General features: G+C 33.5%; 1 protein-coding gene and 1 long non-coding RNA gene across 2 annotated transcripts in view; one reads left to right on the forward strand and one right to left on the reverse strand.

Annotated features, from left to right (window-relative positions):
- Positions 1-14,339, forward strand: part of Eip63E (cyclin dependent kinase Eip63E) — a 117,421-nt gene that overhangs the window by 28,196 nt on the left and 74,886 nt on the right. Inside the window, exon 2 of the mRNA XM_090171364.1 lies at positions 1,177-1,260. Within this exon, the coding sequence (XP_090027490.1) occupies positions 1,177-1,260 (84 nt within the window). The remainder of the gene's footprint in view (positions 1-1,176; positions 1,261-14,339) is intronic.
- Positions 6,701-7,167, reverse strand: LOC149947529 (uncharacterized). Its single transcript, XR_016480256.1, has 2 exons — positions 6,833-7,167; positions 6,701-6,762 (listed from the first exon to the last, which is right to left on the reverse strand). It is a non-coding gene; the product is annotated as an uncharacterized LOC149947529 (long non-coding RNA).

Raw genomic sequence — 14,339 nt, forward strand, 5'->3', positions numbered from 1 at the left:
GTACAGGATGATTGGAAATTTTTCAAATTTAAATTTAATATTTGAAATATAGTTAATACATTGTGTGTATTTAAATGTCAGTGATATTTTGTTCAATTTCTTTGTAGGGAAAGTACCTTTCTTATATACAGATGTATCTTATGACTCTAGAGAATGGTCAAGTTTATTTAATTATTTTATATTTAGAATTGGCGTTATGTTTTAAAATAATAGGTTAAGAATACTAATTTTAGATCATATAATCTGAAAAAACCACCCTCCACGAATTGGTTTTGAAATTTACCAAATTATGTATTTTTTAGAAATTAAAAGAGTATTTTGGGATTTATCTAATAGTTTTTAATCCTTATTGAAAACACGAATTAAAACTTCAACGCTTGAATTTCCGATTGGCCATTTACACTGTCGCTGTAATCGATTCAATTCCACGATTGTAACTCTAAAATACGTTAATTTCGCGTCTGTATTCGTTCAAATTTAAAAACTCGCAAAGAAATCTGAATATTTGGTTGCTTTTGAAATGGAGACAATAGCAGGCCTGATACTGACATTGTGAGTCACTTTTCCCACTTAAAATCCCTTTTTTAAATCTCTCTAAAAGTCACTTTTCCCAAAATTAGTTACTATTTATCACTTTTTTCGAATTTTTCGATTTCCTTAGCATTGGACGTTAGCAATCTGTCTTACAACCTTTTTGTTTTTCAAATAATAAAATAAAATCAAACTCCGTTCGATTTTAATTTTTTTAATTAGCAAATAAGCGGTTGAAAAAAGCTATTAGTGATAAAAACTTGGTAGACGTGGAATTAGCCGAAGCTAATTAGGTGTTATGACTCTTGTCCAATTACGTATTTTCAAAAAAAACTTCATATGGTTATATAGTTACTATTTTGGTTTAGTAACTAGTCAAAAAACGCAATAAAACAGTTTTTTTCTACATTTTTGGTATATTTTCAGTCACTATTTAGTATTTAGTCACTTTTTTAAAAATTTTGTCAAAAAACTCACTAAATTCTACTGGTAAGTGAGTATCAGACCTGCAATTGCATCTGTATATACGCTAGCCGGCATCCGACCGGCTCGTACGCGATATTATGGTGGTGGCGAACTTGTTTTTATTAAATTTGAAGTTTAAAGGGCTTAAAATTAAGGCGGGATTCTTTTTTGTTGTTCCAGAAGTGACGATGAAAGAAAAAAGGTCGGCCATCTCGAGGATCCAAAAGCTGCGCAAGAGATTAAGTTGCGGATTCGGAAGACTATGTAAGTGCTTCGCTTTCATATAAATTTAATCCCGGGCCAGGGCTACCGAAATCGCCCAAAAAACACGCGCTTAAAATCAATATTTTATAGCACACTTGCACGGTTCGTACTTTTTTTAAACCGCCAAATTGCTCTTGGGTGAATTTCTTTGAGGGATACATTTTGTATCAATTTAAGAGGGCTTTTAGGCTTACTTAAAAGTCAATTTTTGGCAAGCTAGATTCAAAGAGTATTTGCACGTTTAATTCAAGTAAAGGACTAGGATTTTAAAATTGTAATTTGCGAGAGTCGTGCAGGGAAATTTACAATATTTACGAAAAGGGTTGGGACATGTGTGAAAAACTGGTAAAAACCGGAAGAAATGGAAAAAAGTGGAAAAAACTCTTTTAAACACGGTTTTTAACAGGAAAACAATAGGTGGAAAAAACTGCGGTTACTGGGACTTACTGGAGTGCTTTCTAATAAACGATCGTATAATTCTGGATGCCATCTTTGTTTTGGAAAAAATTACTTGTCAACTTGCTCAAAAATGAACATTTTGGATCCTAAAACGTCTTGTAGACAGTGTTTAAATAAATTTAGCAATACGCATTGTTTTCCACGTCGTCACTAAGGACAATCAAATGCCCCAAAAGAAAACCTTTGCGTTGCTTAAATACCCTGCTAAGGGGAGCAGCTTCATAATCTTTGTTGCTATCTAAATATGTAAATATTTCTCGACACTGAGCATTATTTTATTTTAATTAATTGAGCATTATTTTATTTTAATTAATTGAGCATTATTTTATTTTAATTAATTGAGCATTATTTTATTTTAATTAATTGAGCATTATTTTATTTTAATTAATTGAGCATTATTTTATTTTAATTGAGCATTATTTTATTTTAATTGAGCATTATTTTATTTTAATTGAGCATTATTTTATTTTAATTGAGCATTATTTTATTTTAATTGAGCATTATTTTATTTTAATTGAGCATTATTTTATTTTAATTGAGCATTATTTTATTTTAATTGAGCATTATTTTATTTTAATTGAGCATTATTTTATTTTAATTGAGCATTATTTTAATTAGTTGAGCATTATTTTAATTAGTTGAGCATTATTTTAATTAGTTGAGCATTATTTTATTTTAATTAGTTGAGCATTATTTTATTTTAATTAGTTGGGCATTATTTTATTTTAATTAATTGGGCATTATTTTATTTTAATTAATTGGGCATTATTTTATTTTGGCCCAAAAATGTAAATAATTAATGTACATTTTTGAGTTTATTACTACGTTTACGGACTAGTTATGGATTGTAAATAGCCCAATTTGGCGGCTAAATAGGCGGACTGGCAAAGGAAAGGTGGAAACTCACCAAGTTCGCGGACGGTCCAGGCTTATCCGCTCGAGCGACTTCAGCGAGCTCTTTTTACGCTTAATCGGGCTTCCCCGTTAAGACCCAGAGTGTAGGAGGGAAGTTGGCTTGTCAGGGGGGAATTAGCATATTGAAATGAATTCGATTCCTAACTCTTATCTGGCTTTCCGGCTCCGCGTCGACCCTTTGCCCTAAAAACGGTACTCACCATTTTGGACGAAATTCCGCTAGAAGGCGCTAGTGTCTATTCGGATCACGCCTTATTTGGCGTATAATTTGTCTCGATCGGCGCGCCCTCTCTTTATCGTCGTCTCGTAAGTGTACACCACCTGGGGGCACGTGACCAGGAATCGAATGATCGGATCAGAAATCCTCCGCTGTTTCCTTCGAACCGCGTCGGGACGTGCCCGACACTAAACTGGACCATCTGAGCAGCCACCGACTGTATTCTATTTATCTGCTGCTCGATTTCGTCTTTTTTCAATTTTATTTCGAATGTAGAAGGGTGACACTGATTTCTTTATGGTGGTCTCTATGTAAAGGTCAATTGCAAACTGAATTTTGGTTTCTGAAATGAACTATGCTCAATGTTTTCCGATATTACTGAAGTGGTCGGCGTTTAAAGTTTATGAAGCGGAATTTCAATCACTATTCAGTAGATAGCGAACCATGATCTCGCAGCTTATAGAGACTTGCGAGGGAGAGCTGTGGGAGGATTGAAGTCCATTTACTAAGTTCCACTCTCAAAAACGTCACTGAAACGTCATCAATCGACTTTCAGCCCCTCACACCTCCCTTGAAAGTCCCACAGCCCTGAAATTGACTCACTTTTCTCTCTTCAAATCACGTTTTTCAAATAGCCGATTATATAAAGTTTTTTAATACCTCTGGACGGCTTGTTTTAGCGGTCCCGCGCCTCACAGTGGGACGAAACGGGGAAAAAAATTGGCATTTGAGGAAAATTAGAAATCGATGAAAATTTTTTTATTGGGTATTTTATGATGACTTTATATCGATAGCATACTGTAATACCTGAGATTTCGGTTTGCAAGTCATATTTTATTCTGTGGAGGCCATAGAACCTGTTAAAGTGACTAAACTCGTTAAAAAAACTTGTATATGTTTTGTCATCCTAACTAATTCTTTTATACAAAAACCATAAATTAAAACCAATTACTTCTAGGTTATCTATGTATATTTTTAGTCTCTGTTATTTCACGCATTGATCTAATATTTTTCCAATTTCAAAAAAAAAAAATTGATCTGTCTATGGACATCTAAAATCTTAGTTGCTCTTAAAAAGTGTAAAGATACGAATAATTCTTAAATTTAAAAAAAATGATTAAATAATATTATACAAGTAGTCATATTTCTCGATTCTAGTAGTATTCTAGTTTATAAATATCAATAACCCATATCCATCCGGGTCCCTCTGTAGCACAAATAAAATTATAAAGATAAAGCACTAAATCACAATGTCTCCCAGGAAACATTATGAAAAACGTCCAAATACGATTTTCCTTTATCGCGTATCCTACTTCACCCAACTATAGAAGAATTGATTTAAACTTCGATTTAAATTTATTTATTCTTAGATAATAGTATTGCTTTTTTTCTTGTTTTAATTTATCATTTTAATTTTATGAATTACTAGATTTTAAAACAAAACAATAAATTTTCGTTGGAAACAATTTCTATTAGATAAAATAATAGGTCTATCCATTCAACGTAAATTATTCTTCGTAAAAAATTTAAAAATGGAATTTAGAGTGGAAAGCTTCCACTTTGTATTTCTTTTTGGGAAATATTTCAATAAAAATAAACAGATAATTGATTTATTTTAAACCAAACACTTGCAAGAACAAAAATCAAGAGTGAATATCTGAAAAAGTAATTGTGCTACAACATCAAAAAGTACTTGAGGTACTCATTTTGTTGAAATTCAATGACGGTCAACTCGTGTTTCAGGGTGATTATAGCTTTTTGCTTTTGATTTAAAATTGAGCGCCATTTTATTAGTCAATTTGCATTTTGATCTTTATTTTATCGACTTTCTGTTGTGCAAATCCGATTGAATCAAAGCTATGTAGACCTAGAATAGGACGTGGAACACTTTTCTAATTGAAATCATCTTCGTAACTCTTACGGTTTTCGAGATAATTTTTGGATGACCTTGAAGACATGGTTCAAGGTCATCGAAATTTTCATAGTAGGTATTTCCTTACTCACTGTATGCGACCTGAAAATTTAAATTTTCTACCTAAAACAGGTTTGGAGATATTCGCGGCGCCTACTTTTTTCTCGTTTCGTCCCACTGTGCGCCTGTGCAGATCGAGCAAATTTGACGTTAGGTAAGAAGCTTTGCGGTGGAACTTTTTTCGAAATTTAATTTTTTTTTGAGTTTTGTAGTTTTACTTAGAATTTCTCTTTCTAAAACTATATTTTACGACGTATTTAAAGTTAACTTAATTAAATTCAAAAATATTTAAAAATAAATCTAGTCTAATTTTTTCAGTTAAAAAAAGGTTATAATTTCCTAGGGTTATTTTAATTATTTAGTTCTTATTTTTATACGTAACTAGTCATAACGCGTGATAACATATTAACTGCAATAAACCATGTTATTTTACCCTTTAAAAAGTTGGTTTTCATAATTATTTAGTCACTTAACTCACAATTTTACTACGAATCATGCCTGAATAAAAAAAACAAGCATTTTCTGTCCAATCGTTAGTATTTGGTTACGAATTTTTTAAAAACAGGAATGCCATATTCTTTTTAAAGCAAAAGCGGGTGTTGTTATAATGTTGATGATCGGATATAGTGTTGCTTTATATTTAAAATTTAATTTCAAAAATATTTTTATTCGAACTTGCAGTCAATTTTTGTGTAAGACCTTATCAATATTGTATTTATTTATAATTTGGGGAAACGACTGTTGAATTGGCCCCTGGAACGAGTAAGAGGGGCTTGCTTTTAGTCATTTTTAGTTGAACCAATGAGACCACCCTGATTGGAGGGAAGGGAAAAGTTGCAATGGGCTTTAATTTTCCCATGGCAACCGAAAATATTTTTTACCTCTATTTAAAAATGCATGAAATTTTCTCCGTTACTCAAATTTTGTTAAAATTTAACCAAAATTGATAAATTTTACCCAAAATCCTTGATCAATTTTACCCAAAATAAATCAAATTCATCTTTTTGGGTAAGTTTTGAAAATTTAATTTATCCAAAATTTTAAGTACCCTCTGAAACCGAGAAAATCCCATGCTTTTTTAAATGGAGATTTTTTTGTTTTGAGAGATCAAAATCATTTTCGGTTGCCATGGGAAAACTAAAGCCCATTGAAACTTTTCCCTTTGGGAATTTTCATACTACCTCGGGTAGTCTCCTTGTTAGTCACTTTTAACTAAAAGTAACTTTTAAAATCAGTCTCTAAAAGTCACTTTTTTTCAATTTGATAGGTTTTCATAGGGAACGCTACTAATAATCTGGCAAAAATTGTTAATTTAACTTGGATATATCAGAACTCTATTTTTAAATGGGATATTTTTCCTTTGTGGTTGATTATCTTAGTTCTACCCCTTTAATTTAATACGTTTAAGAAAATATAAGAAAACACTACTTTTAAGAAATAAAGTTACTATTGCAAATGCGGTGTTTTTTACTTTAATAAACTGTTTATTTTTAGTGACGTTTTGATCACTTTTTAGTCAGTTTTTGGTCACTAATTTCCAAGTGATTTCCCGAAATTTCTTAATTTTATTAAAAATTAACCACTCAATATTTTTTGATGCGGTTTTCGCCATAAATTTTAGTTTTTAATGGGCTATAGGGCTATCTAACTGGTTAAAGCTTGACCGTTCCCCTTTAAATCAAACTCTTATCTGATATTACTTCAGAACGAACTCTATCTATCGGACCAGAAATCTTGGGTTCTGTAGGTTCTATCACGCTTAATCTCGACGACTATAGCTTAAATATTAAATAAAATACGCTATTTTACGTTATAATATAAATTTTAATGATTACATGATTTAAAATCTGTACATGATTGTTAAATTTTGAAGCGTTTGGCGAATTGGTATGATAGCAATGAGGTAGCTTAATACGTTTAGAAGAAGCCTCCGAATCCGCTGAAAAATGATAGAAAACCTGTGGTCATGTTTCCGAAGCAAAGCTCAATTTTGGGGTCCAAATATTTACCCGAATCCTCCGCCTCCGCCAGATTGTTCTTGAGCCCTCAAGATTAGAGCTAAAGCGGCCAATTTCTCCAATTTCCCGGCCGAAACCTCTTGAATGACAACGGTACTGATTAGTACGACGGCCATCAAAACCATGAACAAAACTTGGCAGGAAATCATCTTGATTTGAGGTTTATTAGGTCTAAAATTGAGATAAATATATTATTAATCTAATAGAAATTCTACTTGTAATAAAATAAATCTTCGTTTAAATATTTAGGTCGTGTAATAGTTCTTTTTATAAAATAACCTTGGCCATCTTGTTGAACTGTTGCCTCCCCGCTTCGGCTGTGGATCCCACTAAAGAGTTTATGAACTCATTCTTAGGCATTGGCTGAACTATTCCAGGGCAACATTTCAACAAGTTGGGCAAGCGTAAAGACATTTTATAAAATCAACTATTCTTTTTTTGTTGCGAAATTTTAGCTGAATATATTTCAAGAACAAATCGTTAAGTTTTAGATCGAGTTTTCGTCAGCTATAGTTAGTTATAAGTCAGAGTGACTTAGCCCATCACAATTATGTAAACAATTATTGTTTAATATTATAAACTATATTGATCGATAACGTTAATGTTTAAGTTAGCCACTTAACTATATCATTTACTTTCCGCAATAGTTAGCAATAGCCAGAAACGTAAAAGTAAATATTTATTGTCAATAAATAGTCAATACTATATCCTTTAAAGGCCGACTACATATTTATTCGGTTTACTGTTTCTCACTGGTAGTTGGCTGCTTGCATAGCATATGTATCTTGCAGAGAGCCAGCTTCCAGTGAAAGGCAGAGTAAACCGAATAACTATGTAGTCGGCTTAATACCCAACGTCGTATTTTAAGCTAGAAAATAAATATTTTTATAATTGAACGAAAGATATACTCACTGATCAGCTAGTGACTGAATAGTAGATTGTTGAATGAGTTGTGATACTCTGTCCGTGATCGTTTGGCGCTTTTATACCCAATTGCGAGGAGGAAAGTGGTGTCGATGGCACTTCCGTTTCCTGCATCTGCAGTCACCTAATTCGATATCTGGGTGACCATTAACCTTACCCCTCCCTCCATTTAAGGAGAGAGGACCATCGTGATAATTTGAAAGTGTGAAACTTTCCCTTTTTATCCTGTAGTTACGCTTGCCCGATCTTCCGAAGCACTCATGCGACGGTTATGGCTACTTAAAAGTCCACTTTGGCGTTTATCGGAGACCCAGTTTCGCCCATTCTTTCGCTATTTCGGTTTGCCACTTTTTTATTTTATTCTAGGACTAAGTACGGTAACTATCTAATCGACTACCTCCATTTTAACTGGTAATTAACGATTATAAATGTTAACTATAGCAACGCTATCGTTTCTCGGAATTTTATACGGATATTTTTGAGTTAGTTCTCGCGACTTAAATCTTTAAGCGACGCGGTTAATCAGTCTAGAACCGAGTTTTGTTCGACGAAACTTTATACTGCTATTTTATCGTTATTTATTTAACGTGTTTTTCCCTGACGTTATTAAGTTACGGAAAATAACGTAGTTTTCTTCTTTTCGAGGGTGTTGAAAAATGAGTCTAGCTTGTTCCCGAAAGTTCGTGATTTTCGAAAGGGGTTTTTTTTTAAGAAAGTGCAATTTATTTCGGGTTAATATAGAATTTGTTGAGAAAGTACGAATGGTAGTGACATAAATATAATATATAGTTTATTCTAACGTAATAGTCTTTACTTTTCTTAGATTTCAACTTTATTTTTTAGTTCAAAAAGCTACCGCCAGAAGGTTATGAAAGCCTATACTACAGTATGGAACGATTGTCTAATATACTTGTTGTTCCGGGTGAAATTAATGTAACAAAGGAATTTCAACAGAACCGTTGTCGGGTTAGTGTTAGATCAAGAACGTCTTCTGGTTAACCGATAATTTGTTCAGAGGGGCGTGGTTTTACTTCCTGAAATCAGTTTAAAGTCATCGGGAAGACGTGTTTGAGCTCGCGATTTAAACATTTCCGCTAACCTTAATTGATGTATTTCAAAAAGAACCCAATTCACAGCTCTGTATCTAGTATATAATATATTAATATAGAATATGTAAGTTAGGTAGCAAGGCGGTTAGCACTCCTTCCGTGTTGAGTTCTCTACCAATTGGTTAAAGGGGTTTTCCATTTCCATCGAAACACGTTGACGTTAACTGTAATAGTTAGTGTAGGGAGCCGTTGGCTAGCGTGGCATGACGGGCTTTCCACCACCTTTTAGAGTACTACTAAAAGGATTGTCGGTCCATGGGCGAACTACGACAGTTTGCCCATGCTCGGTCGTTGGGGTGGCTTAAGAATCAAATCGTTGAAGTACATTTTTCTGGTTATTAAATAAAATAGTGTTAGTTTTCTTACTCCACTATGATGCCCACCCGCTTTTGGCATCCTACACTATTAGTTTTACTGTTATTACACTTAATTACAGAAACTATAGCTGCTAGAGAAAAAATCAGTCTAAATAACTGTTATTTGCTTATTTCTGGCACTCGTAAATCATAGGCCGTCGTTTTCTATACAGAGTCAGTCTCACCACGGCCAACTTAGATCCACTGCTACTCGCACTAGTGCGAGTGGCACTAGATCTAAGTTGGCCGTGGTCTCACTCAATCGAATCATATTAGGTGTTTTAATTTGTTTATTACACTGATTTTATTTCAAGCCGTTTCTGTAATTAAGTGTAATAATTGTAAAACTAATAGTGTAGGATGCCAAAAGCGGGCGGGCATCTTAGTGGAGGAAGGAAAATTTATCCAGTATGGACCAATTTGAGAAATAGATTAGGATACGAAAAAGCGGAAAAACTTGTAAAGATAAACAGGTATATTAATACTCAAAATACTGAAAAATGAATATTGATTAGTATTTGTCATTACTGACACAATTTGGGATAGTTCCATAGACTTAACTGTATTGTTTTCACCAATAAAAAGCTCTTTTTTGGCTAAGTATAGAAACGTTTCTTAGTGATTTTTTTAAAACAACGAGTTTTCGAAAAGTCCGGATTTTTTCATGGATTTTTCAACGTGGATTAATCCAGTATAATCCACGTGGATAAAACCGGACTGGTTACCACCGTGCTAACCCTGCCACTCTGCGTTGGAAAAGTCCTCGTGCGATCACTTTTTTACCTTTTATTTTTATTGTTAATATAAAATGTTTTGTAAATAGTGGAATTTTTTAAATATTGTTAGTGCAACTTTATTTCAGATTTAAAAATTTATATCGTTTTACGCTTCAAACTGCTCGCGGATCCAGAAATGGATTCATCCCTGTTTTAAAAGGGATTTGTAAATTACATGGAGTTAATAAATATTCATTCATACTACACGATGTAATACTGCCACCGAAAGTAATGGCAATAAAGGTCTCAAGATGACTTGGTCCTAAAGTTGTGCTTTGGGGATTAGCTCATATTTGTACCTTGATTAATAATATTTTACCCGTTAAGATTTCTTAACGTAAGTTTAGGAGAGGGAACACTTAAGAGAAGTTCTTACGAAACATACAATGAAGCGACCCAAAAATTTTGAAATTATTATAATCCTTGGGCTATTGGAAAGGTTACCATGGAAACGAAATCAGGTGATCGCGAGGCACGAGCTAAACTATAGTTTGTTTAAAGTTAGAAACGCGCGTGCAATTCCGCCAGCTTTCAAAATCCGCTTCACTAGGTTACGTTTCCCATCAGTTAAGTTAGTGACGCGTCTTTCGTCACGGAGTTTGAAGTGACCTAATTTACTTCATATCCCGTGAAAAAGGTTTCGTTTAAGAAAATGCTTTTATGGCATACTTATGAGTTACGTATGATATTACCATAAGTCTATAATATTATTCTATAAGTTTGTCACTTTGAGGAATATTTAACTGAGGGCTAGTAACGAAGTGACGTCATCATAAGAAGAAAATCACCCCCTAGCGAGACTCTGTCAAAGGCTACGTGTCACGCGGGAGCGAGCGGACGCAAAACGGCAACGAAGCCCGTAATGCAGTCTGTCTATTGAATAGCTCTCACAAGGAGACTACCCGAGGTGTTACACACCGATTTTGTTCAAACTCGGGGCATTGGTAGACCTTCATGTATCATCTAAATTGGTCACATTTTTATTAATTTTTTAATTTTTTTTCACAGGGAAATCGGTCAAAATCCCATGTTATTTTATGCCAAACCGTTGCCCATTGAATAAAATCCCTTTAGAATTTTTAAGTTACATGAAGGTCTACAACAAAATCGGTGTTTAACACCTCGGGGTAGTCTCCTTGTCAGTAAAACTTTTACATGTGAAGAATAGGAAGTGTCACGCTTATGTAATAATATTATACACTTATGATATTACGTATCATATTGTATCGCTAAAAACTTCATACAATCTGAAGATAAGTATGAAAAACTTGGGTAACTTTGAATCGTCGTCGAATTTCGAAATGCGCCTTTTTTTTTAAAAACTGTTATTAGTCTGATAATGGAAATGGGTCGCTCTATTATTAGCAGCGCCGACACTCGGGAGTTTTTTCGCTCTTCTCGGAGTGTAGTCATTCAATGGAATCCAATTACGCGAGAAGGAGTTTCACGCGCTGTTCCCACCTCCCGCAAAAAGGGAGATGAAAAAAGCTATAGTTCGAGCGAGTCCGTGTCCGATATTGGTTGCCATTCGGAAGATAGTCGCTCGTAAATCAATTCTTTTGTTGAATCGCTTCCCACTGCGAGCCACGCCGGCCATTGCAGCGTAGAGAGACGTTGACCCTCTCTTCACGTACCATTCCTCAGACCTTCGGAGACATTGTACCGCGTGTATACTTGAAATATTTGATATCGGTTTCTTCATTCAGCCGACGCATTGTGACCACTCTTCCTCGAGTGTTACCAAGGTCCGTATATTGTTGAACTTTCCACTCGATAATTACAATAAATTGAATTTAATACGGGCTTGACTTTTTTATATTAAAAAATTAAGTAAATCGGTTTTTATTTAAACGTTTTTATTATTATTTAAGGATATTAAAACAATGGCTCTTTTAACGTTTAATAGGCGATTCTGAAATATAATATTGACAAATACATGCACACAAGAGTTAAATTTTGGGTGCGCGCTCTTGATATATTAGTAGATTTTGCACGCGCGTTGAAAATTAAATAAGAAGTGCTCAAATACTTGAACCTTACGACAAAAAGTGACCGTATTATGTGAACACCAAACTTTTCAACTATTAATGGATATTAATTAATTAATTAATATTATCAATTTTATAATTTAAAATTAAATGTTTATTAAATTTAATGACTGTTTAATATTTAAATTTATTTCTCCATTGAAAATATTGTAATTTTTTTAAATCTCAATCAGCCAACCCTGGTTTAATATTCCTACAACCGCTAACTCGTTGCGTTAACGTGAAAAAATAGTCCTTACGTTATTAATAGCTAAAGTTAATACGTAAACACAAACTAAATTTTCTACTCTTCTAATACGCCATTTCAGTAATAAGATCTGACTATCAGATTATAATTCTTATAATTTACAATAAATAATAATAATAAATTATAATTCTTATAATTTACAATAAATAATAATAATAAATTATAATTCTTGTAATTTACAATAAATAATAATAATAAATTATAATTCTTATAATTTACAATAAATAATAATAATAAATTATAATTCTTATAATTTACAATAAATAATAATAATAAATTATAATTCTTATAATTTACAATAAATAATAATAATAAATTATAATTCTTATAATTTACAATAATAACATATTAGTATTGTTAATTTTCCAGAAAAATAAAATATGGAAAAATTTCCAGGAAATTTTCCGGATTTCGGAAAATTTTCCGCAAATCGTAAAAATAAAAAATTGAAAAAAAAATACTTTTTAAGGGTTTTTAACTTTTTATCGATAAAAAATGTCTAACAGTAAACATACTACAAAACAAATTTTCCGACTTACAACACTATATAATATATAATAATTCTTATAATTCATATAATTTATAATAATAATTCAATTAAACTCAAACTGTTTTTAATCTGTACAGTAACATGGTATTCACCTTTTTAAAATTGTAAAATTTATTTACAATTATAAAAGTAATAATTAATTTTAATTCATAGACTTTATTTTAAACAGCTATATGAAAATTTTGTCTCTAGAGCGCCAGTAAATTCCCAGAGTTTGAGAAGTATAACTTCATGGTGCCAGGATTAAATATTTTCATAGTACTTAGTTAGTTATATGCATTTTTGGTTGAACTAATATCTTCCGTATATGAATAGTTTTTCCAAATTCAGCTCCCAAAAATAACGGGCTGATGATTTTTGGCTGGTCGGCGGCCAACTTTAGTTCACCAACTTGGAAGTGAAAGTCGTTGCTATCGAGAGAGAGTGAAGCTTTGTTTTCCCATTAGTCCCTTGGCCCGTTCCCGATATTTAACAAATGAGCAGAGATAATATTTACGCGTCGGAATATGGTCCCCTTTTTGGGAAACTTAATTTAAAAATCGAGGCGCGCCTTAACGCTTGAGATGCTATCATCGCGCCCTCGTGTGATGTACTCCGCGGCGCTTCTAATCAAAAGTTCTCTCCGTTTTATCAAGATAAATCGTCCTATTCCCCGAGTTACTTTTAACCATTACGAAACGAACGCCACCTAGCGCCGTCGCTATGCAAAGGTGTACATTTGTCATTTAAAATAATATCGGAACCCCCCTCCCGAAATGTCTCTAATATTAAAAGCAGATGATTTTTGGAAATGTTAGAAAGGGGGTAACGCTATACGTATAAAAGGTTCGAGGGGGTTTATCCCCCTTTTTGGAGATAACCCTTCTGACAGGGCCTAGTTCGTCTACGCGGAAAGGGGGCGGAAGGGACAGATAGGGGTCGCTTAGCGCTTGAACGCACCGCTGAGCGCGGAGATTCTGCGGGCGCTTTGTAGAGTACGGCGGAGTCGTCATTCTACACCGCCAGGAGCCGCCGCGAACCGCTTACCTTTCCTTTTAAGATGTAAACTTACGCTCGAGCGCTCGAGAATTATTATTGCTTATATTACTCTGATTTCCCGGCAATTTTTCTCGATCACGACGTAGAAATATCGCTGATTCCCCATTGCTGGAATCTTCGCGTGACGTCATTTCTACCCGTTTCCATTGGACGAAAACGCGACCACCCCCACACCGCGAGCGATCTCCGCTTTTTCAGAAACTCCGTGACATTTCGAGTTTCTCTATCTACTGTCTCTTACCTTTTTATGCTAGTTTTGGGATTATATTTTATTATTGAATAGTCGCTTCGCTATCATCTTCTGGTAAATAATTTAATATTTTTAATATTAAGTATTTTCTTTCCAACTTATCCGTCGCGATTAGGGATATTAAAGTAATTTAGTGAAACGCGTGGGGAGATCGACAACTCGTAGAAATTAATTTATTAATTCAGGTTTTACTCTATCCG

Source organism: Leiobunum rupestre, chromosome 4, assembly GCF_980474605.1.
Source record: "Leiobunum rupestre chromosome 4, qqLeiRupe1.1.hap1, whole genome shotgun sequence".
NCBI lineage: Eukaryota > Metazoa > Arthropoda > Arachnida > Opiliones > Sclerosomatidae > Leiobunum > Leiobunum rupestre.